Genomic DNA, 27,707 nt, shown 5'->3' with positions numbered 1-27,707 from the left:
TGTGTGTGTGTGTGTGTGTGTGTGTGTGTGTGTGTGTGTGTGTGTGTGTGTGTGAGAGAGAGAGAGAGAGAATCAGCAGGCTTGTCAGGAAATATTAGGTACAAATCGGTGAGAATATAAACTCAAACAACTCCGGCCATTTACGTTTTAGCTCAGTCTGATTGAGTTAGTGGATTTATGGCTTTGAGGTTGTTAGCATGAATCACAAGTAATGAAGTTTGATTAATATCTTTACACTCAAAGCTTTCTCTTGTTCGCTGCAATCTTATCCAGCTGGGAAGTCACTCTAATCATTGTTTTACATGCATTCTATTCACAAGAACTCTTGTACTTTTCAATCACCTAGTCAGGTGAACACCACAATAACATGAGATGTCTCGTGTGTCAGGTGAAGACATTGCTCGGGTATTGTCGATATTAAACAACATGCTTTTAAAAGTATCAACAGAAATCTGAATAGTCTTCAATAGACCCTAAAGTGACACCTGTGCTGTTGTTTTTTTCTCCCTCTAAGCCCTAGATTAGCATTCATGCTAATAATGTTCAAGCAATGTCATCTAGTGTGACCAGTGAAATGTCTTTTAAAACAAGAGTGGACAAAGTTTAGGACTTTAGGAAATATTTATATCTTACAACTTGTCTTAGCAGATGTGCCTCAAATTTTGTCAGAATAGTCCAAGACCTTGATGATAAAATAGAGAAAAGCTTTAGATTTTTCAAGAAAAGTTGTTTACGTGGCAACACATTATTTGGACCATGAGGAGTTGCCTCAGACTTTGGAATACACATCAGGAGGCCAAAAAGATGTATAATCTGATGGGGTTTGCCAAGACTTTGCCTGATGTAACTCCCCAAGGTCTCTTGGGTTTGGGCTGCAACTAACAACTTTTTAAATAATTGATTCATCTGTTGATAATTTTTTGATTAGTTGATTATTAAATAGGATAAAAAGACACAAGCAAAATATGTTCCTTTCCAGCTGTTTATTTGAAAATCAACATCCTCATCTTCTCTCAAGGCTGCAACTTAATTATGACTATAATTCCAGTTTCAGATATCTACAATTAAGCTCTTATTAGTAATGACTCAAGTTCAAGTGTGCACAGTTGTTTGCAATCCTCCAGTAATGAAGAATTCTGCAAAGGTATTTGACAGCTTGATTAAAGCCTTTCTATAAAGATTGTCAATTGTTCATCTCTGTCAGCTCTGTAAGGCAAGCTGCTCAGAAGTGGAAGATTTGACCTATGCCAGCATTATTTGATGCTTTCCACCATTTTTATGCCTTAACATCCTAATGGCACAACCAACTGACATATACAAATGCCATGCCATCAAAGCTGGAGTGTCATTCACTGTTTTTAATGTCAGTCATTGCTGTCTGTCTTTGTAATGGTCTGACTGAGAAGAAATGAAAGAAATTTAAAGAGATGACGGCTGTCCAAAAAAAGTGATCTTTGACAATTACATGCCTCACAAGAGGAGGACATAGAATGTGACAAAGCGACATAAAGATACACATTGTGTCTGAAGTAGCATATTTTATTTCCTAAACAGATGGTAAAGATAATGAACGAGAAACTGAGAAAAAGGCAGACATTTTTATCACGCTATTAAAATTCTGATACGATGAAGTGATCTGTCCAGCTAACTGGTTTGCCCTACATATACATCTATCTCTCTGAATCCCTAACTTCACTCACACTACTCAGATGGTAGAGCTGAAACAATGGATGGGACACACTGCTTCACACCACACACACACACACACACACACACACACACACACACACACACACACACACACACACACACACACAGACTCATGCACGCACACACACATCTGAATGTGGACTTCCATGTGAAATGACAGCAGGGTCTGCGTTGGCATTTTAACTGCTGACCCATTTGTCTGGATAAAGCGCATTGACCCACACATAAAAGCAAGCCTAGCTGCAGCACTTAAGAAAACAAATTATTATTAACACTATAAAAACAAAAAAAATATGAAAACATACCTCCATATTGCATTTAGTCTCATATCATCGAGACAATTTTCCAAGAAAGAAGTTCTATACATGCTCAAATAGAGATATACTCACACAGCGGCTGTGTGTGTTGACACGTAGTGTGATTGTAGCTAGCTCCATGACCCTAGGGTGCTTTGCTTCATATTCAGTCCGTTAAATCGATCTTGACACAAGTAGAATTAGATGGAGACAAATGACAACAATAGAGGCCAGTTATAAAAGGCCCTTTGTGTTCGTCAGGGCTCTGCTTTGTGTGTCCATGCTCTTTTTGGGGGCATAATTGTGAATAAATCTTTTGTAGAGCTGATGGATTATGTAGCTCTGGGGAAGGGTGTGTGTCAGTTTAAGCTACAGTATCTACCTTGCAGGCTCACACAGCTCTCACATAGGTGGTCAAGCTGCTTTTTTTTTTAGAACTAATACATCCAGTAGTTGTACATCTCATCCTTTGAGGATCGCAGGGGGCTGGAGTCAATCACAGCTGAAATTGATTGACAAATGCTCACACATATGGGGAATATGTAGTCACCAATTACTAGGGATGTTGCCTTTCTTGAACCAAAACCGAAATCGCGGTCCAGACATCCATGCATTCGGTTCGCGATATGCGAAGACAGAATCGCAACACGTCTCCTTGCCCAACCCCACAAGCTGCAACAGCAGCAGGTGCAGCCTGATTCGTCTGTTCATATGTGTGTCCAATCCAATCAGAACCCTGGGACCACAACCCCGCGTAATCAGAACCAACACACAGACGTGACTAGTAGTTTCAGAGCAATGAGGGCGTAGGACGGAGAGGATCTTTTACCTTTGCAAAAGTGCGTTGTAAAGTCGGTGTGTTGTTGTCGCTTTGGAGCAGACGCCTCGTGTCTGAAGTCGGAGTCAGGAGGATTGTTTATTCCTTATGGAGTTTCCCTGGAGCTGCTGGCCGGTTTCTGTCTGACTGACTGACTTGACCATCGACGGTACTGTGAGTGCCCTGTGCATATTGTATATAGGAACGCTGTTGTTATTGTAGCGACAGGACTCTTCTCTTTTTGTTTACTTTCCTGAGTTGTTTGTTTATGAAGATTTGCGGTAAAACCCGGAAGAGATTATTTTTTTTATATAATTGTTTTTCGTTGTTTGAACTGGATTAAACTGAAATGTGCTGGGCTTGTGGGGGAGACTGAAACAGACTGCAAATGTACGGATTGAACTCTGGACGTTGAGACTATGGGAGACACACACATACCTTACTCTTTCCTATTCTTTCCTACATGTACTTTAGTGTTCTTCTCTTTACTGTTCAACATGAAGTTTGTGTGTGTGCGTGTGCGTGCGTGGGTGGTTGTCTTTCTATAGTTATGAGGGCCAATGTTGGTTCAATAACATCATTGTCAGGACATTTTGACTTTGTGAGGTCATTTTGGCTGGTGCTCACAAATTCAAAGGGTTGTTTGAGTGCTAAGGATTTTAGGGTTAGAATTAGGTTATGGTTAGGGTAAGGGGCTGGGAATGCATTATGTCAATGAGAGAGAGAGAGAGAGAGAGAGAGAGAGAGAGAGAGAGAGAGAGAGAGAGAGAGAGAGACCATGTCCTCTATCAAAATTTGTTATAATAATTTGGTGTCCAGCATGTTAGACTAATCTGTTACCCTTGAACTCTCCACCTGCACAGAAATAAATCATCCTCTGTGTGTGTGAGGGTGAGACTGAGTGACTGTAATAAATCACTTTTCCAGTTCTGTGCTGCAGTACACTGATTACAGAGGGAGAGAGAGAAAGTCTGAAAAAGAGGGAATGAGCAAAGCCAAACCAGAATCCCTCTAAGGACTGGTCAGAGAGGAGGGGATGGTGAGAAAGTGTGTGTGCGTGACAGAGAAGATGTAGCTATGAATGGACTCACTCATTTTAGAGGTCTATGTGGACACACACACTCGCTGTTGGATACAACAGCTACAAATCTTAAAGGTATGATTGGTAAGTTGTTTCTGAAACTAAATAACTATTATATCAAGGGATAAAATCCTTCTTACGTCCCGGTAACCATCAATAAATTATAAAAAAATTATTAAGCGATAATGCTCTTTTTTTATCTTATTTAATTCAGACTGATTGGCCTGCCTACCTATCTGTCATTAACTGACCTGCCTGCCTGCGTGCACTCTGCCAATGCTCTTACGGCGCATGACCTGAGTTTTCACAAACCCGGAGAGACAGAGAGTCAAACATCACTGAAGCACAGATGATAGCCAAAAGTTTGCGAGCGAGTCACAGAAAAGTCGGCTTGTAGCAGTTGTAAGGCAGTGCACGCTAATGTGTTTTGGGGCCGTATCTTTGATGAGAGGGCTGATGGCAGGGGTTTGGAATTGTCGTATGCATATATTGTAAGTCTAGCCATGCTCTTGCTTGCTTTTCCAGGTTTACCAACTCTAGCTTTAACCTTGGTAGCATTCATGTTTTACTCCAGAGACTAGAACCCAAAATTGTCTATCCACTAGACTGTAGTGTCAATTTATTTTGTGTAATCTGTGTCGTAAGTGTGCGTCAAAAAATGTTTGGGTAATTAAGGATACATTGTCAAAAGTTGATTAAATATAAGTGAATAAATGTGTTTTGCTGAACACAATTGTTTTAGGATTAAAGATTGAAATAAACGATTAGCTTGTACCCTAAAATGTTTAATTACCATTAAGCATTACATTACATTTTTTTAATTGTACCTTTTTGCTTTTAACCTGACACAGTATTGTGACACAGCCATAGTTAAAAGTGAATGTAAACTGAAATAAATGGAGGTCAGATTAAAACACAGTGGATTATTCAGCGTCATAATAATCAGAGACAGAATGGCATGTGTCACATGTTGCAGTCATTAAGGCAGCATGCAGCTCCAATCAGGATAATTATGAGTGAGAGAAATATAGACGATTATTGCAAGTGGTTATCCACATGGTACCATCTGTCCTCCTCTGCTGCTGACACACACTCACACAAATGCAAATTTGAAGACCGGTATGCTCATATATACATCCATACAATGCAGCTCTGCAGACACACAGGCTCTCAATGTGAATGTATATTAGGCACACCCACACTCACTGTAGGTAAGACTGAAAGAAAGGAAGCTGGTGAAATACAGTGTGCAGGACACATGGCGACTGAGAGATTAATAATTTCATTGACAGATGCGGGATGGATTTCATTCCATTTGGTCAGCGAACAGAGCAACTTCACACACCAGCAGCTGGGAAAACATGAATCTAGCAGACAGTCTTACTAAAATGCTGCATTTTTTATATTTTGCTTTCACGTAATCCATCATGATAGCATTTCTGTGTAGAGTATAAATAAGGTAAAAGAGATTGTTAGAGAGCATGATTCACATTTAGATGATATGAGTCTGAATGACAGACTATATACAATATCCTAAAATACAAAAAAAATGGATATGCTGCAGTCTGTCAAGAAAATATAAATGACATAGCTTGAGAGTACATTATTGTGTTCCAAGGCTTTGATTTGACAGTGAGAATATCAGCTTGATCTTTACTGACACATCTGCAACACGGAGCATTCAAGTGAGAATCCCGCCACAGGGGAAATGGCCAAATGGTGCTAGACATGTTTCCATTTGACAAACTGCTGATTTTGGCTTGCTGAGATGTGGGTTTAACACAAGCCAATGAGTTGAAACAATTGCACATGATATAGATGTGGTTGTTAAGGTTTGAGTACTTCCGCTTAGCAATATAGAGTCACATGCATATTTTGAAGGTAGTATACTGGAATATTGGTTAACAGCATGTCCTAAGGGATGGAAATTTTGAAAAACATTACACACGTATACATACATCAAATTAATATGAAAGATGCACAAATAAATGACCACTTTTCTTATGTACTGCATACTGTAAACACAGCTATACCTGTAGTGAGATATAATCTCAGCCGAAAGCACAACTGAAACAGAGCCATACAGAGACCATCCATCCATTGTCACTGTCCAAGTCATGTAAATAAGTCATTCAGTGTCCTCCCTCATACCTTGACAGTGAACAGGTGTCTCCCCCGAGCAGAGGAGGGAATCTTCAGATCAGTATTGGTGGGGATAGGCTCAGGATGCATAATTTAAACACTTCGAGCCCTAGTTGCTCGAATACATTTGCTGCATTTTGTTGAGTGTTTTGTCAATATCGTTCCAGCGCTAGGTTAATAGTCTCATTTGCATACACTACACATTAGCTGTTTGTATTCCACTCCCACAAGCTCTGCAATGACAAGAGATGTAGACCAGTGCCAGGGGGTACACACACACACACACAGTGACAGAAAGGGACTCAACTTGGAGGTTAATTTTAGCCTTAGGGCTAAAGCAAAGCAGTCACTGAACACACAAGCACACAAAGGAAGTGGATAGTGTATGTACATGTCTTCTCATGTATGTTTGACCTGGCTGGCCATTGAGGCAGTGTTTTCAGCGTACACTATTGTGTGACTGTGACTGCTCCTGTAGCAGGATGCACAAGAGCATAGCTGACTGTCCACAGAAATTCATACACAAAGAGACACACCTTACTCCTCTGTGTGACATAAAGCAGCCATATCCTGGCCTCAGTTATCTGCTCAAACTGATGTTCATGTAAATGGATACAAGCTCAATCTATTGAGTAAGTGCATCCATTGAGATTGAGACAGACAGAGTGGGGATGTACATTTTGATTTTTTTTTTCTCAACATTAACCAACGCCCATTTACAGACCAATAATGGTCCGAAAAAATTAAAATGTTTCATCTGTATCTATGTTCTATTGGACTGAAAGGGTCTTTGACAGATTTAAAATAAACCAATACATTTTTTCAAATAACATGGGTTTAATTTTTACATTTGCAAATAACTGTGTAACCAAAAGAACTTAAGGATTCACACACTGTGCTGCTGTGAATGGAGTAAGACAACATAATACAGACCTACACAGTGGTCCCCAATCAAAACCATTGACTGTGTATAAAGACGGAAGACATGACAACCCCCTGAAGTGACGCAAAGGTGTCTCGATTGGCACCCGGTGGCTGGCTGCGATATAGGTCCTACATCCCGCCTCCTCCATGTTAGTGGATGGGACCCTTAAATAAAGTCAAAATACATATGAAATACATTTTTCTCAAAGATGATTTTTGTGCTGTGGTTTTGAAAGTGAGAGAGAACTTCATCAGTCTGACAACACATGCACGGCAAATACAAAACCTGCAGCAAATACTCACAACAAAACCAAACACTCACAACACAACCAAATACTCACAACACAACCAAATACTCACAACACAACCGAACACTCACAACCCAACCAAACACACAACACAACAAAACACTCACAACACAACAAAACACTCACAATACAACCAAATACTCACAACACAACCAAACACACACAACACAACCAAATACTCATAACAAAACCAAACACTCACAACACAACCGAACACTCACAACCCAACCAAACACACAACACAACAAAACACTCACAACACAACAAAACACTCACAATACAACCAAATACTCACAACACAACCGAACACTCACAACCCAACCAAACACACAACACAACAAAACACTCACAACACAACAAAACACTCACAATACAACCAAATACTCACAACACAACCAAACACACACAACACAACCAAATACTCACAGCACAACCTGAAAAGCAACTTGGGAGTCGTATTTTACTTAACCACCTTGAATTTTATCAACACATTATTGTACCTTTAACAATTTTTATGTGTCAAGATATTTTCTAACACAGTTGTTTGGATATTTAAACCAGGATAGTTTGATGTCAATTACAGCTGTGGATGTGTTTTACAGCTGGAAGCCAAGACACACATAGTAACTTCTCCTACTTCACAACTCTATATAGTTATGGTAAAAAACGATCTATGAATGTTTAGTTGCCACCAGTGGTGAAAGACAAATGAAGGAGCTTAACAACTGGTACGAGGAAAGATGCACATTTTAGACATTCCCACTTAATCTATGAGAGATTAGGAGATGTAGTTTGCTGGCTGCCTTGCTCTGTTTGAGGAGGCAGACAAATTGTGGCTGTTGAAAGAAATGTTAATTATTGCTCTCTTTTGTGGAGTCCCCTATAGATAGGCCTATTTATACCACACAGACACGCACAAATCATTCCATCAAAGGACACATTAGCAAATTATGTTAGGGGACAGAATACACTTTGTTTGTGTGTGTGTGTGTGCAGGCATGGAAACAGTTGATTATACACCATAGTACTGTATATTATAGACATGATTGGTCAACATTTCCTCTCTTTTCACATCACTTATATCGAACACTACAGCCTGGATTAGCATTTTTTTTTGTCAATCTGGCTCTGCCCCTCTCTGACATGATTTTTAAATGCTATTGCTTGCTTGTTTGTTTGCCAGTGTTAAACCAATCACAACAGGGCTGAAGTGAAAACAAAAGGAAAAATCAAAAACAAGAAGAACTTCAGCAATTTCTGAGTGTGTGTGGCCAGAGGATTTATCACGTGTCTCTCTCTAGTCACAGTTGTTTATGTAACTGTACCCAGGGGACACAGTGGCTGAACACTCACTTCTAGTCCACAAGAACAAAAGGCTGACTTAATCTCACTCCTGAAAAATGAAGACAGGAATAATGGAGAAGGGAGAGTGAAATGGGCCACCTCTGGCCCAGTTTGAGTTTCTTGTTCTTTTTCATTTTCCTCTTATCCATCTGTGTCCTTAAAAGCGGGGTAGTGACAAAACTAAATCATCTAGCAAGAAAGGAAGAATGTCAGTGTCTTGTGACGGTTATACACTTTTTTCCCTCACTGAATCAAAAACATAGAAGTCAATGCGTGCATGTGTGTGTAAGGAAGGATTTATCTGTGAAGAGATAATTGTGTCTGGCCTCAGACAAAATCGTATGACAATATGTCAGGGTGAGATCAAGATGAAAAAGAGGTGTCATAAATGTGGAAGACAAAGGTGACATGCCTCCTGCATGCACTGCCCAGGAGCCACCCCTCACCCGAATGCTCTGGAAACGTTCCTGTTTTTGTGAATGTTTCTTTATCACTGAAGACATTATTGACAGTCTTACTTTTTTCATGAGATCCTTAATGTCCTGAGCAGCCACATTTAGATTATCCATGTTGGATAACGGCTCTACATACACCATTAGATCAACTCAAATCACAACGTTTTTTCATTATTTATTAAGACGCTGCCGATTCATGCATCATTTGTTTAGTTTGTTTACTTACATGTACAATCTATTTAGTTTTCTTAATATCAGAACCACTTCATAATGAATTTATGGTGAGCTTTGTGTCAGCAGTAGCCAATCAAAGCACACTATGTAACTGAAGTTGTAATTGTTACTGGTGAAGTCCACCCTTCTTGTTACAACTTTATATTATGCACCCACACAGAAAACGATACATTGAGTTCAGAATTTGTGTGTGTACATATATATACATACATACATACATACATACATACATACATACATACATACATACATACATACATACATACATACATACATATATTAGATCAGTATCACATTAATTTAAAATCATTCAATTTATATTTTTTATGGTTGTACACACTGACATTTTTATCAAATATATAGATTGTTTAATTTAGCTGAGCTACTCCACAATATCTCAGGGAGCTCTATGGCTGTGATTGACTTGCCACTTAAATGTTATGAATTAAACTAATTACAGGGTGAAATACAGCTGCAGTGGTCAAACATAGTAAATAAGGCAATGTCTTAGTGGTTAAAAATGCAGCCCAGCTGCATTCTTTTATTAAGTTGGATAGGATTTTTATTTCATTGGACTGCTTATTTGATTATCAGTTGGGAGGTGCATGTGTTTGATAACTGCATATTTATTTGCCTCTTTTTGGCTGAAAAAAAAAAAAAAGTATATATATATATATATCAGTGTTTTGAATACAACTTATTTTAAAATTACCTCTTCTTCTGCTAAATTTGTCCTTCAGGGAAAGTTTAAGAGTCAGTGACAGTCAAAATATAGTAACATTAAGTTGGTTTAGACTAAATGAAATGTATCTGTTATTTATTTATCAAGGGAAAGTTCAGCAAGCAAAATAAAACACAACTAATGTGCTCCATAGACAGGGTGACCAGTGTGAATAAGATTTCAAAAAGTAGTGGAAAAGACTAAATAGAAAGCCCAGAAAAACAGTGAGAGAGAGCTTCATCGGGAAACTTAAGTTATCACATCTGTGTGTTTGTGTCTGTCTGTGCGTGTGTGTGTGTGTGTGTGTGTGTGTGTGTGTGTGTGTGTGTGTGTGTGTGTGTGTGTGTGTGTGTGTGTGTGTGTCAAAACCAAGCCAAGCAAGGATGAAGAATGAGGAGGCACTGAAGGAGCCAGGTGTTCAAAACATAAAAATACACACTCTCTCTTCAACAGCTGCGTAAGAGCTTAGATTGCATTTGTTATGTGTGATAAGGCTGCTAACATTAAAAATAAAAAAATAAAAAATAAACCTGTTCCCATAAATTAAATGTCTTTAATAAATACAGTTAAAACAAAACTTGTGGCTGGTGCTCACAAATTCAAAGGGTTGTTTGAGTGCTAAGGATTTTAGGGTTAGAATTAGGTTAAGGGTAAGGGGCTGGGAATGCATTATGTCAGTGAGTGAGTGAGTGAGAGAGTGAGAGAGAGAGAGAGAGAGAGAGAGAGAGAGAGAGAGAGAGAGAGAGAGAGAGAGAAAAGCAGCTCTGCCTCAGAAGATCAGAAGATAGAGCAGGTCATTCACTAATTGGATTGTTGATGGCTCCATGGCTCCTTCAACCTGCATGTGAAAGTGTTTTCATCAAGATACTGAAGATGTAGAGGCTCTGTGAATGTATGTATGGAAGAGAACCACCATATGAATGTGTTAGACACTTTAAATAGTTGTTAAAACTAGAAACAAAAGCACACACACTGTATTCTTCAGCACAAGTGTTCTGGGCAGCTGTGGCTCAGGGAATAGAATGGTCGTCCTCTAACCAGAAAGTGTGCGGTTCATTTCATGTCTTCCTGATTCCGCATGCTGAGGGGTCCTTGAGCAAGATACTGGATCCCAAAATAGCCCCTTCTCATAGAGAAAGTGTTGCACAAAGATGTATGAATTTGTAAATGGCAAAAATTATACTGTAAAGCGCTGTGAGTGGTCATAACGACGAGAAAAGCGCTTTAAAAATACAGACCATTCTGAGCCCCCTGCTCTTTCTTTTTCATCTTGTGGCCATTCCTCTTTATCTTCTTCTTTTCTTTCTATTTTAATTGTACTTTTAGTTGATATCACCCAACCCAACTGCTTTTGTCTCCTCGTCTTCGCCTTCAAAGTTTTGGACAGCATGTTTTTTTTCCAGTTTGCAACCTCAACTGTCTACTGTTGATTACAATCATGCAATCAGTCAATCAAATACGCCTCTAGAGCCACCTTCTAATGACACTATGCAGACTAGTCTGTTCACTCCAAATCAAGGAAATGCAACATTTCAAAATGTTGCTTCTTCATGGAACCATGGCTTGGGACACTTCTTGAGTGTCTATTTGATCACACTATCCACCCCGTCATTCATATCATATCTACATAGATAAGTTGCTACCATTCCTCATGCTAAAGAGCCATTGGGAAGATACATTTCCTCTGACGGCTGTGCCAACAGTGTAAAAGTGACGTATGATAGAGAAAGCGCTGCACATGTACTGTAAAGCTTTTTGAGTGGTCATTAAGATTTACCATTTACATCTCAGGAACACCATGAGAGAATTTCTTAAAATTTCGTACAAACGTTCACCTGGACTTAAAGATGAACACATTAGTTTTTGGTGGTCCAAAGTCAAAGGTCAAGGTCATGGCGACCTCATGTTCTTGTGAACAAGTACATTAGGGACACCCATCCGACACAAACATTCACTTGGACTCGAGGATTACCTGAGAAGAATTCGGTGGTCAAAAGTCAAGGTCATTGTGGCAAACACAAAGCCTCTTTTTGCCTCTTGATCATGATATCTCAAGTTTGCCTTTTGGGAAATTTCTGGTAATTTTGACCAGTTGTATCAAAAAGTTACGCTGCAAATGCTACGCCAAAGAAAATTGCAATTCTTTCCACCCAAAATGACCTTTTATTGATTTTGTATGTTGCCTTTTTCGGTCCTTCCTCCGAAATGTGAAAGATTTAGAATAAGAACACACTTCTTCTGTAAAGCCAAACACCATGATAACTATTCACTTCTTTGTTTCTTTTTCTTTTTGTTTGTTGCTTTTCAGCAACTAATTACACTCTTTGTGGAAACACATTTGTTTGAAGATCCATGGCTGGACACACAAAGACTCCTAAACACTAATGTGCAAAAACAGAACGAAGGGCCACTTAGCATTCAGAAGTTACTAAATGCCGAGGTTGCCACATCGATACACAATTGATTTTGCACACTCTGCTTGTAAGACACGGCCTTGACCTGATGCTCAGACTGACACTTGACACAGTTCAACAGCTTTGGCCAAGTTCACTATCAATTATAAGTGGGTGATGGTGAAGATTTGTTGTGAAGTTTCATTGTAGGATCTGTAGGGCCGTAGAATGAATGTTGACAAACTGGGAATGGGATGAGGAGGTACAGGGACGATTAGTAGGGGAAATCTGAATAAATAGTTTTCGTTTTTCAGGCAGCAACTGAGTGATGATGCTCTGACTGTGTAACATAATATAATAATAACAATACATTTATTTATACAGCACCTTTCATACATAAAACGCAGCTCAAAGTGGTTTATAATAAAATGACGTGAAATAAGATAGATTGGTGTTTGGTGCGTTTGGTGCATGGCAAGCTAAGAGAGAGCTGCTTCCCCTTTGGGGACTTGACTCCAATGTGACAAGCTCAACCCAGGGACTGTCCCTCACTTGCTGTAACTTTCTTGCTTTTAACTCTCATGCAAAAACTTTAAAGTCACACCATCAGCAAATATCACCATAATTCACTGCTCACTCATACATTGTTTTAAGGTTTTGTTGCTTTTGTTGTTGTTACTTTTACTCATTCGTAAAATTCATCATTCCTTTGTTTTCCTTTTTTTGGTTGTATTCTTTTATAGGTTCTCCCATGCCCTCCCCCTTCTGCCCATCATCTGTCATTGACCAATCACATCCGCAAACAGGAAGTCCACAGGACAACCTGTTATTAGGCGACACGATTGAGCCAGACTCAGAGGAAGAGGAGGAGGAACAAGAGGAAGAGGAGTATGCAGCCCAATTGTACTCATCAGTAACACATGGTAAAGGGACATTCATTACTTCATTAACAACCTTTTAAGAAGCTATTTAGTTTCCTTTTATAACCTGAACAGGATTTCTTTGGTTGAGGTGTCTCCATGACACTGGCACATAATATTTAGAGTAGGAAAAAATACTTTTTTGCAACACTTGCATATGTGGGTGCAAGAGACATATGCATGTCTCTTCTATCAAGACATTTTCCCAACCCTTGATGTGTTACTTTTCCATTATACAGAATATAATGGGTTGAAAGCTTAGCTTGTCCCACCAAGTTTTGCCTGTAAAATTGCATCATGGGAATTTTTATGCATCACTTTTAAACTGCTGCAGGAAATGTTTTGCAGCATGTGTTCTAATGCTTTTGTCATGGCCCGGCTCCCAGGTCATGACAAAACGTGTAGTATGTATGTCAGTAACATCAGTAATGTAGATGTGAGTGTGTGAGCATAGTGAGGTGTAAGGTGGTGTGGAGCCAAAGCATAACAAAAGTCAAACAAAAGCAAAGCGTGCAAACGCTGGCCGGGATGAGTCCAAATGACAAAGAGAGAGAGAGCGCAAAGCCGACTGGGCTGTTATCCTATGGGAGCGCTCTGCCAAGGTGTTCTGAATAGGCTGGCTGTCACCAGTGCGCTCCTCTGGTACCTTCAAGGACACATGGGAAAACACAGTAACTGTCCATCACTTATTAAGGTAATGACACATTATTTAAACATTTTGTTGTCCACATACACGACACAAACATACTTAGAATGATTTGGTGGATGTTAAGTGATCCATGATGGAAACCGAGGTGAGGACACATGTGGGAATAAGTGTAAGACACCTAATACAGACAGACAGGACTCTGAAACTTGGGTCGAACCAAAATGTAATTTGATCGAAACTAAAATCAAGTGACTTTGTTTTGATTAGAAACCGAAAATGAGTTAAGTGCAGTGTGGAGACTATAGTTTCCATTCTTGTTTCAACAGTGGGAACACCAGTCCAAGCATAAGTGCTTGCTTGAGTTTGACACTAACAGGATCTCCTGTAGCTGCCATTATACCTGCTCCTTGAGGCTCTCCACATGGCAAATGTTAGGGTGCAAGTTCAGAATGAAACCATAGTGTGGCTGTTTGAAACACTGGGGCCATAAGGGCTGATTTTGGTTCAAATCAGAGTGCTGAGCAGAGACCTGTTTGCCTGTGGAGGTTGACAAGCACCAGATGCTATGTCCCCTTGGCTGGCCTGTGTCTCTGAATCAGTCTTCTTGTACTTTGAGTTTGATAGGAAACAGACTTTGATGGTATGAAGAAAGGAACTAAGTTGACCACAAGTAGGGTTGGACTACATCAGGAAAGGGGGCTTAAAAGGGAGAAATAAAGAGGAAGGCAATTTGGAAGAATGATGCAAAGACAGCTGCATACAGTGATGAAAAAAGAGAGACAGACATATGTCTCCTCATATATACATTGCCATATAAACATAATCAGAAACAACCATGAAATAGGGTCCTGAAATGGCTAAAAGGTTGTTCATTTGTGTTTGTGGATGTGTGTGGTCCTCTTTCCCCAAAGTAGTCCCAGTCTGTCCTAACCAGGCAATGTTCAGCCAAGCATTTAAAATATCGCTCTTACCACTTCCTGCAAGTTTTAGACATGCTCTTTATTTTTTAACTTAATCACTTATATCTGTCTATGCCCTTTACTCCAGTTCATGTTTTTTTCCACTTTTGTTTTTGTCTGTTTCAGTCAAGCAAGCACAGAAGCAAAGTAAACAAGAGGCCTTTAGCTGCATATTTTCTTGCAAGACAGCAACAAACGCAGAAAGCTGTAGTTTTCAAAACTTCTTGTTTTCAAAAAGTAGAGCAGGAAGAGAAAGCATAAAATATGAAAAGAGGGGAGAGAATACGGTTGTTTTTTTTAACTCAGATAAACATGTTTTATTGGCTGTTTACTGGGACAAGTCCTTTATGATGCATCAGAGACAGCAGTAGGAAACTGCTTTTTTCACTATTTAAATATGGCTCATGGAGCCAAACAAACATTCTCCATAGCTTCTACTCTGAATCCTGTTATGGAAGTTTTCTGGAAGCTGGTGAAAGGAGAACCCAGGAAGCGGCTGATGTCTTATGCAGAAGAGTTTAATGTAGACTTCATCAAGGAGACCAGAAGGTGCAACAATATAACAACGTCAACAGAGTAACATGAACAATTTTCATCCCCAAGTCTGAAGATGTCTCCCACAGCCTCCCCGTATATCTCCCTCTACCTCCCTCACCATTCCAACAACACATCCATGAAAGGCTAGAATTGCCTCCACTGTATTGAGTAATCTCTGCGGTAATGTGCCACAGTCAGCTTACTCTGCCTCTTATCGGCAAGTGCAACAATGTGTAATTGACACCAGAACTAAGTATTACAGTATGTTAAATTAAAGTGTTTGGACATGTCCACCAGAAATGGCTAAGCTAGCGGACGTTAGCATTTCCGACAGTCCCTGAAGGCACCTTGGTGTAAATGACCTCGTTGAACTAGCCCTTTAAGTATGCATACCTAAATCACATTGTGTCCTTATGTCTTACCACTGGTGTAATACGCAAAAGAGTTGGAGTTGGTGCCTCTCTGTCTGGGGCATCTGAATTAGATATGAAAGTCCCTGAGCGTAGACACTAAAATGTACTGTTGGTTGGCCCTTTATCTATAACCTGAGTTTGGGTACTGCTTGGAGAGAGAAGGGAGTATGTGTGGAACGAAACAGGCCCCACTCTCCCAATGGTGTACAGATGTAATGTGTGAGGATGGTCAAAAATCAAAGATCCTCAACAAATCCCATTCTCAATGCAGGACAGTGAGGCAGACTTTTAGTAATTACCTTTGTTAGGCAGGAATTAAATTGAGCTTCAGCTCCTTCAAAATAAGTATCATCATATCATACTTGTAAATTCCCACTAAATTTCATTGGTCCTATTGAGAAATGCTCTAGACCAGCGGTCCCCAACCTTTTTTGCGCCACGGACCGGTTGGATGTCAGACAATATTTTCACGGACCGGCCTTTAAGGTGTGGCTACGGAGCCTCACTACGGAGGCCCTCTGGTACGGCATCTGGTGACATCGGTAGATTTTTTTTTAATTTAACGAAATTAACGAATTGTTAATACGCGGCCTCAAATTAATTATTGCGTGGCCACGTATTAACAATGCGTGGACACGAATTACTAATAATAATAATAATAATTCATATTTCGAACGAATCACAATATAATTATTAAACGAATTAACGAGATGACGCCCGTGCACGGAGACGGACGGATACCAAAGCTCCATTACGCACACGCTGCGCCTCTGTGCGCTTTGGAGAGGTTTTGGAAGCGTCTTTACGCATTTTAATATATTATTAGTTGATTAATATATTATCAATATATTATTAGTAATATATAAAGCTTTCTTAACAACAGCATCACAATATAATAAAATAATAACTGCAGACTCCAAAGATGAACAAAACGAATTATGCACATTGGCATGTACAGTGTGTGCAGGCTCGGTGCGTAAATGTCACCAGACGGAGAATGAGGGAGTTTAAATCATGAAATTCAACCACGAAAATCAGGTGTAAACAATAATGGAATGCACTGTAAAACAGCCCAGATTGTGAAATGTACATATTAGCTCAATGACGTGTTATAAACTGCAGCGGTTTAGAATAATTCGTCTGCGTAAAGACGCTTGTGGCGATAAATCCATGTTTCAAGTAGGACTCCTGATATTGTCTGTTAAATGCAGCTTTTTTTTTCTTGGATGTCTTAGGCTCTTCCTCTGTCTCCTCACTTTGCCTTTTCCCCATCGCAAAAAAGCTTCCCAGAGACGTTTGTTTTTTGCTCATTTTTGCTACCGTGTGGGTTTGTGTTTAGCGAAAAAGTCACGTGACTGAGACAAGCGTCATGACATGCGTAAAGCATGAGTCATAACGGAGAGGATCCGGTCATTTTTCAAAACCGTTCAGAATCAGATAATAAATAAAACAGAAATAATGTAAGTTGTTTATTCTTTCTGTGCGGCCCGGTACCAAATGCCCCACGGCCCGGTACCGGTCCGCGGCCCGGGGGTTGGGGACCCCTGCTCTAGACTACAAAGAGATTTTTTCCAACTCTGAAGTCAATGTCAATAATAGGTTACTTGTATCAAATGTCATCAAATGCTTCAAAATAGCTTGTTATCACAATATTGTTGGTGACAAAAGAATTCAAAAGGAAAGTTGAAAGTGTATTTGTTGAAGTTGAAGCTGTTGAGTGCTGCAGAAGCTGTTCCATTCTGCCAGAGTTAAAAAGTCCCTGGTACCCTATTATCCATTACCTCCTACATTTGTCACAGCAGCAAAGGCCACTTACCATGGATAACTGTTAACACAACAGGAACACGTTGACTAGATTGAGCTAATGTTAGACATATTTTGGGGTAAAAAGGTCACACAATGATCGTCAGTGTAAGGCCCTTTCCCAATTCACCCTTTAGCCCTACCACTTGGCCGTAGCCCTTCGTTTTGTGCGTGGCCGTGAAGGGGTAGTGCTGTCCCATTCCTCTATGGGATGTAGGGGTTGTGGCCATCTAGCCCTACAAACAACCCTTCAACAGTAGTGTATTCAGGAACCCCCTAAAAACGAAGGAGAAGACAGAAATTCCAGAATGCTTTACAACAAAGCGAATCAACACGGTGTCCACTGCTCATAAATATAAGTATGAAATCTTGCAAAATTAACATAATTTTATATACATCGTTTTTTAATACAGTAGTAAATGAAAATGTATTTAAATCGCTGTGACAAGCGTTTCAGGAAACAGTCTGAGTGAGAGTAAAGAGCAGGTGCATCAGCTGCACTGCAAAACATCTGGCGCTGAGTCCAGGGGGCGGGGGGGCGTATAGATTTCAATATTTTGCCCCTAGTTCCTTGTTATTATTGTATTAATGTGTTTATTATTTTAATAAACTTATTAATAAAATAACTACACAATGTCCCGAATTCCAAAAATCTCAAAACATGTAAGGATGTGTACTTTAGTATTTCCACTTTATGCTATTTAATACTTCTACTGTGATCCATTTCAGGGAGAATTATTCTATTTTCTACTCATTACATTTATTTGACAGCTTTAGTTCCTTTTAAATTGAAAATTTTAAACAATAGATAATACAACAAGCTGTTAATACACAATGTTAACATCTAAACCAGTGGTTTCGAAAATGTTTGGCTTTTGAAAAAGCAATGAAGCAATTTCAAATGTCTGAGTAAGCTTTTTCCCTCTGAAGTTCTCAAATGATGTGATGATCCAGTACCTCAAATCAAAGAGAGAAACAAGCTCTCACAATATATCTTACGTCCCTGTATATAAAACTGCTTATAATGTTTTTTACTAATGGATGGGCGATATGGAAAAAAATCGTATAATTTGTGTATGCTGAATACTGTGCAGCAATAAAGAATAGCTAAAACCGCTAGCTCAATTCTTCATTGAATTCCTGATCTAACCCAAAATGTCTAATTCGATTCAAATAAGGTTAATATTTATAATAGATATTCAATAGTCTTAGTTCCTCAAACTGTTAAACCAAGCTTTGGCATTTGTTTTAAGACAAACAAGTAAGAGTCTCAGAGACGCCAATGCTATTAGCTCTGAGTGGAAAAAGCAACAGAAAAAGACAGGTTTCTTTGCAAACAGCACGATCACGCCCAGGCTTATTGACAATGTCTATGCTGAAAGGGAGTAAGGAAGGTCAGACTGAGGTGGGGCGAGAAACACAAATAACACTTAGTGCATTTTATGTTGGGTCCAAGAAGGCAATTCTCCTCAACACCAGAACTAATCAATGATCCATTGAATGAGCTATTGAATGACAGAAAGGAAAGAGAGAGGGGGGGAGTAATGGAAAAAAAAACATTTCTCCTCAACACCAGACCTAATCAATGATGTTGATGGGAGGAAGAGATGGACAGAAGGAAGGAAGAAAGAAAGAAATGATCCCTGTTGACATGAGAATGAATCAATGAGCCGTTGATAGAGAATGAGGGAGAGAGCGGAGTATAACGATAAAACAGGTAATTGGGAGGAGAGGAAAGGAAAAGAGAGACGTCAATCATTGATCAGACGATCGAACCTTGGGCTGGGATCTAAAGCAGACACATAATGCTTTTTCAGTTTTTCCCTTTCCTCTTGTGTCTTGTATATTGTATGCCTCCACGCCAGCAAAAGCCAGTGGCTGGATGCATTATGTTTTTGGGTTGTCTGTCTGTCCTTACATCCCATTCTTGTTGAACAAATGTTCAATTGGATTCAAGGATGAACTGATTTGATTTTTGTGGTCAAAGTTGAAGGAAACTGTGACATCAAAAAGCACAGTTTTGCCTTGTGAACACAATATCTCAGGAATACCTTGAGGAAATGTCTCCAATCTTTGTACAAATGTTCATTTGGACACATAGAGAAAGTGAATAGAATTTAATGGTTAAAGGTCATAGTCACTTTGACCTTACAGAACACGTTTTTAGGCTTGCGAACTTACTATCTGCATCAAATAATTTCTTTTAATTTGGTACAAACTGGTGGAGTGCCTGTTGAAAACATGCCCTGGCCTGTGGTAATCCAGGCTACCCAGTAATTGAACCTGGGCAAGTAACGACTCAGTCTGCAAAACCATGAAGCTGCACCACTGCTGCTGCACAAAGACAATTCACCATTTTTTTCTAAGTTCAATGTTGCTTGACTCAGAACACAGAACCCAGTTGCCATTTTCGCTTGCCTCTTGTTTGCTTCGTATCTCCAGAACTTCTCGAGATAATCCTTTTGCATCGCTGTGTTTTCGTCTGGCGTCCACAATGCTCTGGAGATTTTTACCTTGAATTAAGTTCGAAAGCACTGTTGGCCATGTTTTAGTTTAAAAACTCTGGGGCTGCATTGTAGTCTGGACTAGGGTTGTTGAAAAATTATAAATACTTATCACGTTAAAACACAATCTCCGTTAATTGCACTTTCGATAGTACCAAACATTATAGCAAAGGAAAAGGGTCTGTTGGCTGCTCAGGGATATTTTGCCTAGGAGGCAGATTCTCAAGCAAATGTGAAAGACGCCAACGAGCCAATTTGTAAAAGGTGTTACAAATGGGTGCCAACCAGAGGAGGAAATGCCACAAATTGTGTAAGTTATGAAAGTGGCCTTTGCTGCTGTGAAGAATGAAGGACGATGTAATGCTGCATGAACAGGGACTTTCTATTTCTCTTCTATGATGGCGAACACAAAAACATTACACAGCCTTGCAGTCATTAAGTGTATAGTCAAATGTTTCGGCTGACTAAAGTCCCCCTGACTGTAACTATACTATTTTGTCATTAGAATATTTGTAATCATTAAAAACTTTCTTGAGGTGAAGCTTGTTTTTCAGTATTATGTATAGGAGTGACACTTTTAATTATTTTCATCTGCTAAGTCCTATTTGACACTTTCACAATGTTTTCTCCAACAAGACCACTGCACTGTGATCCCAAGTGAAGCAACCATAGAGAAAAAAAAATACTAAAGACAAAAATGACATAAAGAAGGTGTAGGCCTAGAAGTCAGGGAAAACCTTTAAGAATAGTATTAATAATCTTGGTATGTGTTCAGAGACTTTTCTGTACCAATACTGTGTATTTGGTTGTTAACAAAAAGAAAAGACGTGTCTTATTTCTGTTCGTAGAACCTTTTTTCTTTTTATCAAATATTGAATATGTTACAGTTTTAGTTTTTTGTAGTATTGAAGCAAAGTTTAAAATGTTGGTATTGTGATAACCCTAGTCGGGATGGACAAAATGCTTACTCTCAGTAACAGTTCCACCAAAGAAATTAATCCCTCATCTTGCTTTTCACAATTGTTTTTTTTTTGTATAATAATCTGTAAGCAAGCAACTAACTCCAGAATTCACAGTGGACGGAGATTGTTTTAATTTTATAATGCTGTTTTAAAATAAACGCATGTTAGTGTGGATGTAGCCTTTAGTTTTGGAAATGCTGCCCCAATTTTAGTTTGAAAACCACCTCGTTTCGGTCTGACACAAATCTATGATCTTACTTTTGACCACTGCTGTTAGTAGTATTTACTTTAATTTAAGGACCCAACAACAAATAGATGTGTGCCTACTGTTTACATTGGCAAGTGCATGACCAGTGAACGTGGACGGATGGATGGTTAGAGGATATAGGTGAAGGGATGGAGCGTGTGACAGGCAGTGCAATGAAACACAGATGGAGGAATATTTTGAAATTATATACTGCAATGTTTTTGTTTTACTCCACACGCAGCTCTGTTTGTTCAACTTTTTTCTGACTTATCACTTACAAGTCCTGGTTATTGGTATTTGTGATCACATTATTATTAACTACTTGTTATTTACTCATCTTGGAGAAGGATTAGGGCAAATGTGTTCCCACCAGGTTCTAAATGTTTTTGTGATGTCCTCAAACTATCAAAGTGAAATTCCAAAAAAATGTTTAATGTAGCTTGTGCAATTTATGAGCAAACTAATATGATCTGTTATAAACCCAGTTTTGTACTCCTCATAAACAATCAAGGCTGCAAAGGATCAAGGGAACCTTTTTGGTGTTCCTATATTTTTATAAATTCATTCACTGTGGCCATTTTACATCATACCTTTCTACAGGATAATGTTGGCTTTGCTTCTGTTGTGTGGATTAGGGATTTATAACCACAAACCAGGCCCAAGGACACCAATTTGCACACATATGCAAACAGTGAGTTTGCATATGAATACACTTGGTGTCTCTTGTAGAGTATGTAAAAGGCTTTAGCAGTAGCCTTACCCGTCTTGACACTACATGTTTCAGATGAAAAATGTTGTAATCTATATGAGCCACAAGAAATGGAACTGGAAAATGGAAATCTTTGAAATGTATATGCACTTGACATTCCCTCAGTCTGTGTCTAGTGTCTGTATGTAAAGCCTGTTCATCTGTCAGGAAGAACATGGACTCGCTGCTATAAACAAAATAGGTCAAAACAAACCTGCCGTCACACATCTAATCTAAGCAGAGTAATTATGGAGGAGTCTTAGTTGTCAAAACTTAGTTGTTAAAAACTTCTTCTTAAGTGTAAAAGGAAACAAGCGAGCAATTGTAGGGCTTGCTGTGAACACAATGACATGGGTTGCTTGAAATGCTTGAAAAGAACATTAGAATTGAATGTAAAAGGACATGCAGAGGTTGTGTTCCTCATAAATTAAATGCAATTGTTTTAAATACTGTCTTTTTTCTTCGTGGTGATTTTGCAGAGGGCCTTCCAACCTATATTACCTATTATAAAACTACTATGTCCTAGTTATGACACATACAACAATGCAACTGGGGCTGCTTTATAGAGGTTAGGGAAGCGAATGGTCATGGTTAAAAGAATTAATGCTGACCGTAATTTCCTTATGTCAAAGTCAGACTTGACTGACTTTGACATAAGAACTAACAACCACAGGGTTACTTTTTACAGAACTGTCTTGATTAAAGACACAAGTGATGTTGTGATTTCCCTGGTGGGTACCAGGGGGGGAAGGTAAAGGCCATCTGCTGTAAAACTCCGGACAACAGCAAAATTGTCTGTGTGTGCCATTCACCAATTTTCACGTTTCAAGTGGCTCACCAATTTGAGTGCAGTTTTTTATATAGATAAAAAATGTATTTCAATACTCTGGCATTAACTTTCATCTAATACTCAATTCAATAAAATGAAGAGTGTTTGGAAAGCCGACAAAACAGATATAAAAATTTGACTGCTGGCTGAGAGGAAAAAAAGTATTGAAAACAAATTAAAGAGTAAAATGGCAAAAGCAAAGAAAGACTGTGATGATTGAGAGGATCACAGCGAGAGTAAAAGAACAGAGAGGGGCCACTGAGAGACAGATGGAAGGGGGAGTGGATGACGGGTCAGTGCATGGGTGCTGCAATGAGGAAAGATAAAGTGGGGGACTGATGAGAGGCACTGAAAAGGCTGCAGCTGTCCATACTTCAGAACATAGTGGAAGATAAGATAGTGAAATGAGAGGTCAGATGAAGAGGATTGTGTATGTGGGAGGGTCGTGAAAACAGAGATATGAAGGGGGAGAAAGAAAAGATGAAAATCAACCCATGTCAAAGTTTGATGGTCGAAGCAGAGAAAGTTCCTTTTGGCTGTGTTTTGTCCAAATAATTTTCCGGTAGAGAACAGATATTGATACTATCCTCTATCTCTTGGTTTATGTCTGAACATTTAGTGAGTCTCCTTTCCTTGTTCCCATTACAATAACTTTCCTTACTATCAGTACGACCTTTCCCTCACTCTCCTTTTCCATTCGCAACTAAATGAGCTGTTTTGGCACAAATCTCAGATAGACACATGACCTGGGCAGCTGATTTGATTCAAGTTACTAATCAAAATGACAGCTGTAGCCTGGTCAATGGAGAATATGTCTTTGTTCATCTGCAGACGACCCAAGTGCAATTTTGCACTTCATCATGTTTATCCAATGGAGACACTGAAGAGTAGGGAGCTTCCTAACTGGTTCAATCCATTGTTTTGTTCTTCAAGGCCATGCTGCATTTCAGATGTCTTGTTTTCTATCAATACTGAAATGTTTTCAGACACGACCTTCAGATAAAGTCCAGGAAATTGGGTCCGGATTTAAACCGGATTTACCTTACACACATGCACAACCTTGTGGGAGGTTCTCTGCACAAACGTGTTCACAACAGCATCAAATCCTCCACATTATTCAGACGAGGGGTGTGCAGCTGGGTGCAGCAGGCAGAGGCAGGAAATAACGTATTCATGCTGCTGCAGAGATCACGTGATCATGTTTACAGCACATCGTCGGCGGTATGGCTCCGCTTTTTCACGTGGAGATTTTTGTTTTCTTGTTTGTGTTAGAAGCGTCATCAAAACCTAGAAAGACTAGAACGGTGCTTTATAAATACACACCATTTACGAGATCTCTGCAGCAGAAATAATATTTTACATCTTGCCTCTGCCCCTGCATGCTGTGCCACCCCTCACTGAAAAGCTCTGGAGATTTCTGTGTTGAGCAGAGAATATGTTTTTTTCATGTGTGAAAGGCAACTCTCGAGTGTCTGGACCCAATTTTGCAGACATTCATCTAGTTCATGTCTGAAAATTATGTTGGCGTCCACTTACAAAACTTAGGTCCTCTGACCCGGGCTTATTGATTGTCCCTCATGCTTGTCTATGAAGGAAAGCTTGAATGTGCCAATGAAGTGTGTCATTTCTATCCATACCAGTTTCTTTTCCAGTTTTTTTAAAGGTTTTTTGTTTTTTCCTTCTTATTCCCGAGTATGGGTCAGTAAGCAGAGAGGTGCACTCTCCCCATGCATATAGCACCGCTCAGTGAAGAAGCCTGCCTCACTCCCCTCTCCTTGCCAGGAGTTTAAAGGTGGAATGAGTTTTCACGCCTCAAGAAACACAGGTCTTAACTCTTCTCCTGACCTCTTTCCACCATTTCGACTACTCTTTTACCTTTTCCAGGATCTATTCACTCCTCTCTTCTTTTTTATCCTCTAAATCTCTCACTACTGCCATCCTTGTGTCTGTCTTTCTGCCTACACCTCTTGCTGTGCCTCTCTTACAGTCCATGTTGATCTCTCTCCACCTCATTTAATCTCTGTTGTTGTTTCTTTTGAAACTTTTAATTGACTTCCTCTGTCCCCTCCTGTTCTTTCTATACCCTCTTTACTTCTGGCCTTGTTCAGTTTTGTATCAACACTGATAGAGTTTAACCCAAATACAGACCTAAGCTTCAACTGGATTTCCTTTATTATCTTGTTAAGTTTATTCTGTCTTGATTTTTATATCATAATATGAATACCTTAACAAATTTAACATTTTAGTTTGTATATTTGCCTTTTGAAATTTGTTCACCTTTTTGGTGCTTGTGATATTTGTTCTTGCTTGCACGAGGGTTATGACAAATAACAAGTCCTCCAAACTTTAACAAGCTACCCTCCAATATCACCCATACAACTGTCTACTGAAATAGTGCCCCTTTTGTGTTGGACCATTGTTTTTGGTTATCATGATAACGATGAGGGACCCGGACCTTTAGCGTCATGATGAAAAGAAGAAGCATTGGTTAGGTTCAGGAATAAAAACAACTTAGATTAAGGGAAAACTTACGGTTAGTTTGAAAATAATTACTTCCTTTAGATTAGTGGAACATCTCCATCCTAGTAACAATTGATAATTTTGTACTAAATGTTTAACAGGCTGCTGTTCTGCATCCAAAATGGTGGCTATCGATACTTGTTCCAAAATAGCACCTACCTCCTCTACATTGATGCCATCAAGCTGTATGCCAGAAAGACATTGACTCACTGGTCCACATCACCAGGATCTACCAAAAACAACATCGGAAACTCATCCGGGATAGATAAGTGTCATCGAATGGTATCAAAGAGAGGCAAAATAATCACAACTGAAGGTGTTGAATTACCAGAAGGCAACATAGCAGATGTTGAGGACAGCTACAAATACCTTGGGATCCCACAGGAACATGGAAACCATGAAGACCACAAGGAAGTCAGCCACAGTCAAGTACCTACACAGAGTAAGGCAGGTCCTGAAAAGTCAGCTGAATGGAAAAAACAAGGTCCAAGCCATCAACATATACACCCTGACAGTCATCAGATACACAGCTGGTGTTGTAATAACATGGTCAAAGGAGGAGATAGAGGCCACTGATGTCAAGACGAGAAAGCTCCTCACAAGCACTCTGGCACTATACACTACAGGATTTGATGTCTGAAAACGACTTAAGTGGAAGGAAGGTTGTCAAAGACTGGTGAGCGTCAGAGCAACTATTCTGTAGGAATGAGCGAGTACACCATTATCTGTATCTGTATCTGTATCTGTTCAACCAACTAAATCATCCGTATCCGTATCCGTACTCGGAAGGGGTGGGGCTTTAACCGGAAGTGGGCAGAAGTTTGTATTTGTATTGTTTATTAGAAAACTATTTACAGAACAGCCTTAGAATTGAGCTTCAGATCAATGTTTTTGATCACACGAGTAAGAAATCTATTCAAAAGTTTTTTATAAACTTAAGTATTAAGTAAAATGCAGGTTTTCCTAAACATACTCAACTAAACAAGTTTTCATACTCAACTTTTTAAAAATTACATTTAAACAGTGTGATGTTTGTGTGTGTGAGGGCTTTTTTACTACCTGTCGTAGTTTCTTTTAGGGTTCTGTATTTTTTATTTCTACACAAAGTAAAACACAATGTTAATTATGTGGTGTGGGTGTGCGTGTGAGTGAGAGAGAGAGAGGAGTGCTCGCTCCGTGTGCGTCTGGCCGGGCTGGGTGCGCGCTGACTCGGCCAGTGGAGCTCATGCACGCTGCCCAGCTCTCTGTCCTGCGTGGCTTTGCGCACCGCGACTAGGCCTGTGGAGCCCGTGCACAGCGAGTGGCTCTCTGTCTGTCTAGCCGGGCTGGGTGCACTCTGATTGTGTTGTGTGGCGCTGCAGCAGTGAACTTTTTCATTCATCACCAGTATGGATATTGACATATTTTACTCGGATGGTACTCGTGCTTGTATAAGTTCATTATTCAATTCAATTCATTTTTATTTGTATAACGCCAAATCATAATATACATTATCTCAAGGCACTTTACATTGAAGGTCAAGACCTTAACATTTTTTATAGACAAACCCAGCAGTTCCCACAATGAGCAGCACTTTGGCGACTGTGGAGAGAAAAACTCCCTCATTAACTGGAAGAAACCTAGCTGCTAGAGTCTAGCAGAACCAGACTCAATGTGGGAGGTCATCTGCCTCGACCAGCTGGGGTGAGCAGGGAAAAGTGGGGAGGAGAGGGGAGTTGGGTGGAAAAGAGGGGAGAGAGGAGAGAGAGAGATGGGGGGGGGGGGCACCAGGAACACTTGTGCAGCATCAGATATCAGCACTGACAATAACAGTGTAAAGATGCTATTGATTATTAATGATAGCAGCAACAGTTCATATAGTAATTAAGTAATAATATGTATTATTGTTTATAATAATAGTAGTAATAATAATAATAATAATAGTTGTTATCCTGCAGCTCTGGAGTCGGAGATACCTGCAAAGAGAGAGAAAGATAGAGAGAGAGACTATGGAAGGAAAAAGACACATAGTTAGTGACATGTAAATAAATGAATGTGGGGGCAGAGAGACAGAAAGAAGGGGAGAAGTGCTCAGTGGGTGGTTGGAGTTCTCCCAGCAGTCTAGATCTATAGCAGCATAAGGGATGGTTCAGGACTCACCTGATCCAGCACTAACTATAGGCTTTATCAAAATGTGTGGTGCACAGGGTAA

General features: G+C 39.6%; 1 protein-coding gene across 11 annotated transcripts in view; it reads left to right on the top strand.

Moving 5' to 3' along the window:
- LOC117771240 (teneurin-3) overlaps positions 1-27,707 on the top strand; it is a 204,489-nt gene that overhangs the window by 89,955 nt on the left and 86,827 nt on the right. For 7 of the 11 annotated variants that reach the window (XM_034601399.1, XM_034601574.1, XM_034601488.1 and 4 more), the window contains one exon: positions 13,169-13,348. The exons of the other annotated variants lie outside the window; for them this stretch is intronic. In XM_034601399.1, coding sequence (XP_034457290.1) covers positions 13,169-13,348 — 180 coding nt within the window. The remainder of the gene's footprint in view (positions 1-13,168; positions 13,349-27,707) is intronic. 11 annotated transcript variants of the gene reach the window in all.

The sequence above is a fragment of the Hippoglossus hippoglossus genome, chromosome 1, assembly GCF_009819705.1.
Source record: "Hippoglossus hippoglossus isolate fHipHip1 chromosome 1, fHipHip1.pri, whole genome shotgun sequence".
Lineage (NCBI taxonomy): Eukaryota > Metazoa > Chordata > Actinopteri > Pleuronectiformes > Pleuronectidae > Hippoglossus > Hippoglossus hippoglossus.
Note: the sequence above shows the minus strand (reverse complement) of the source record. Positions and strands in the feature narration are given on the sequence as shown.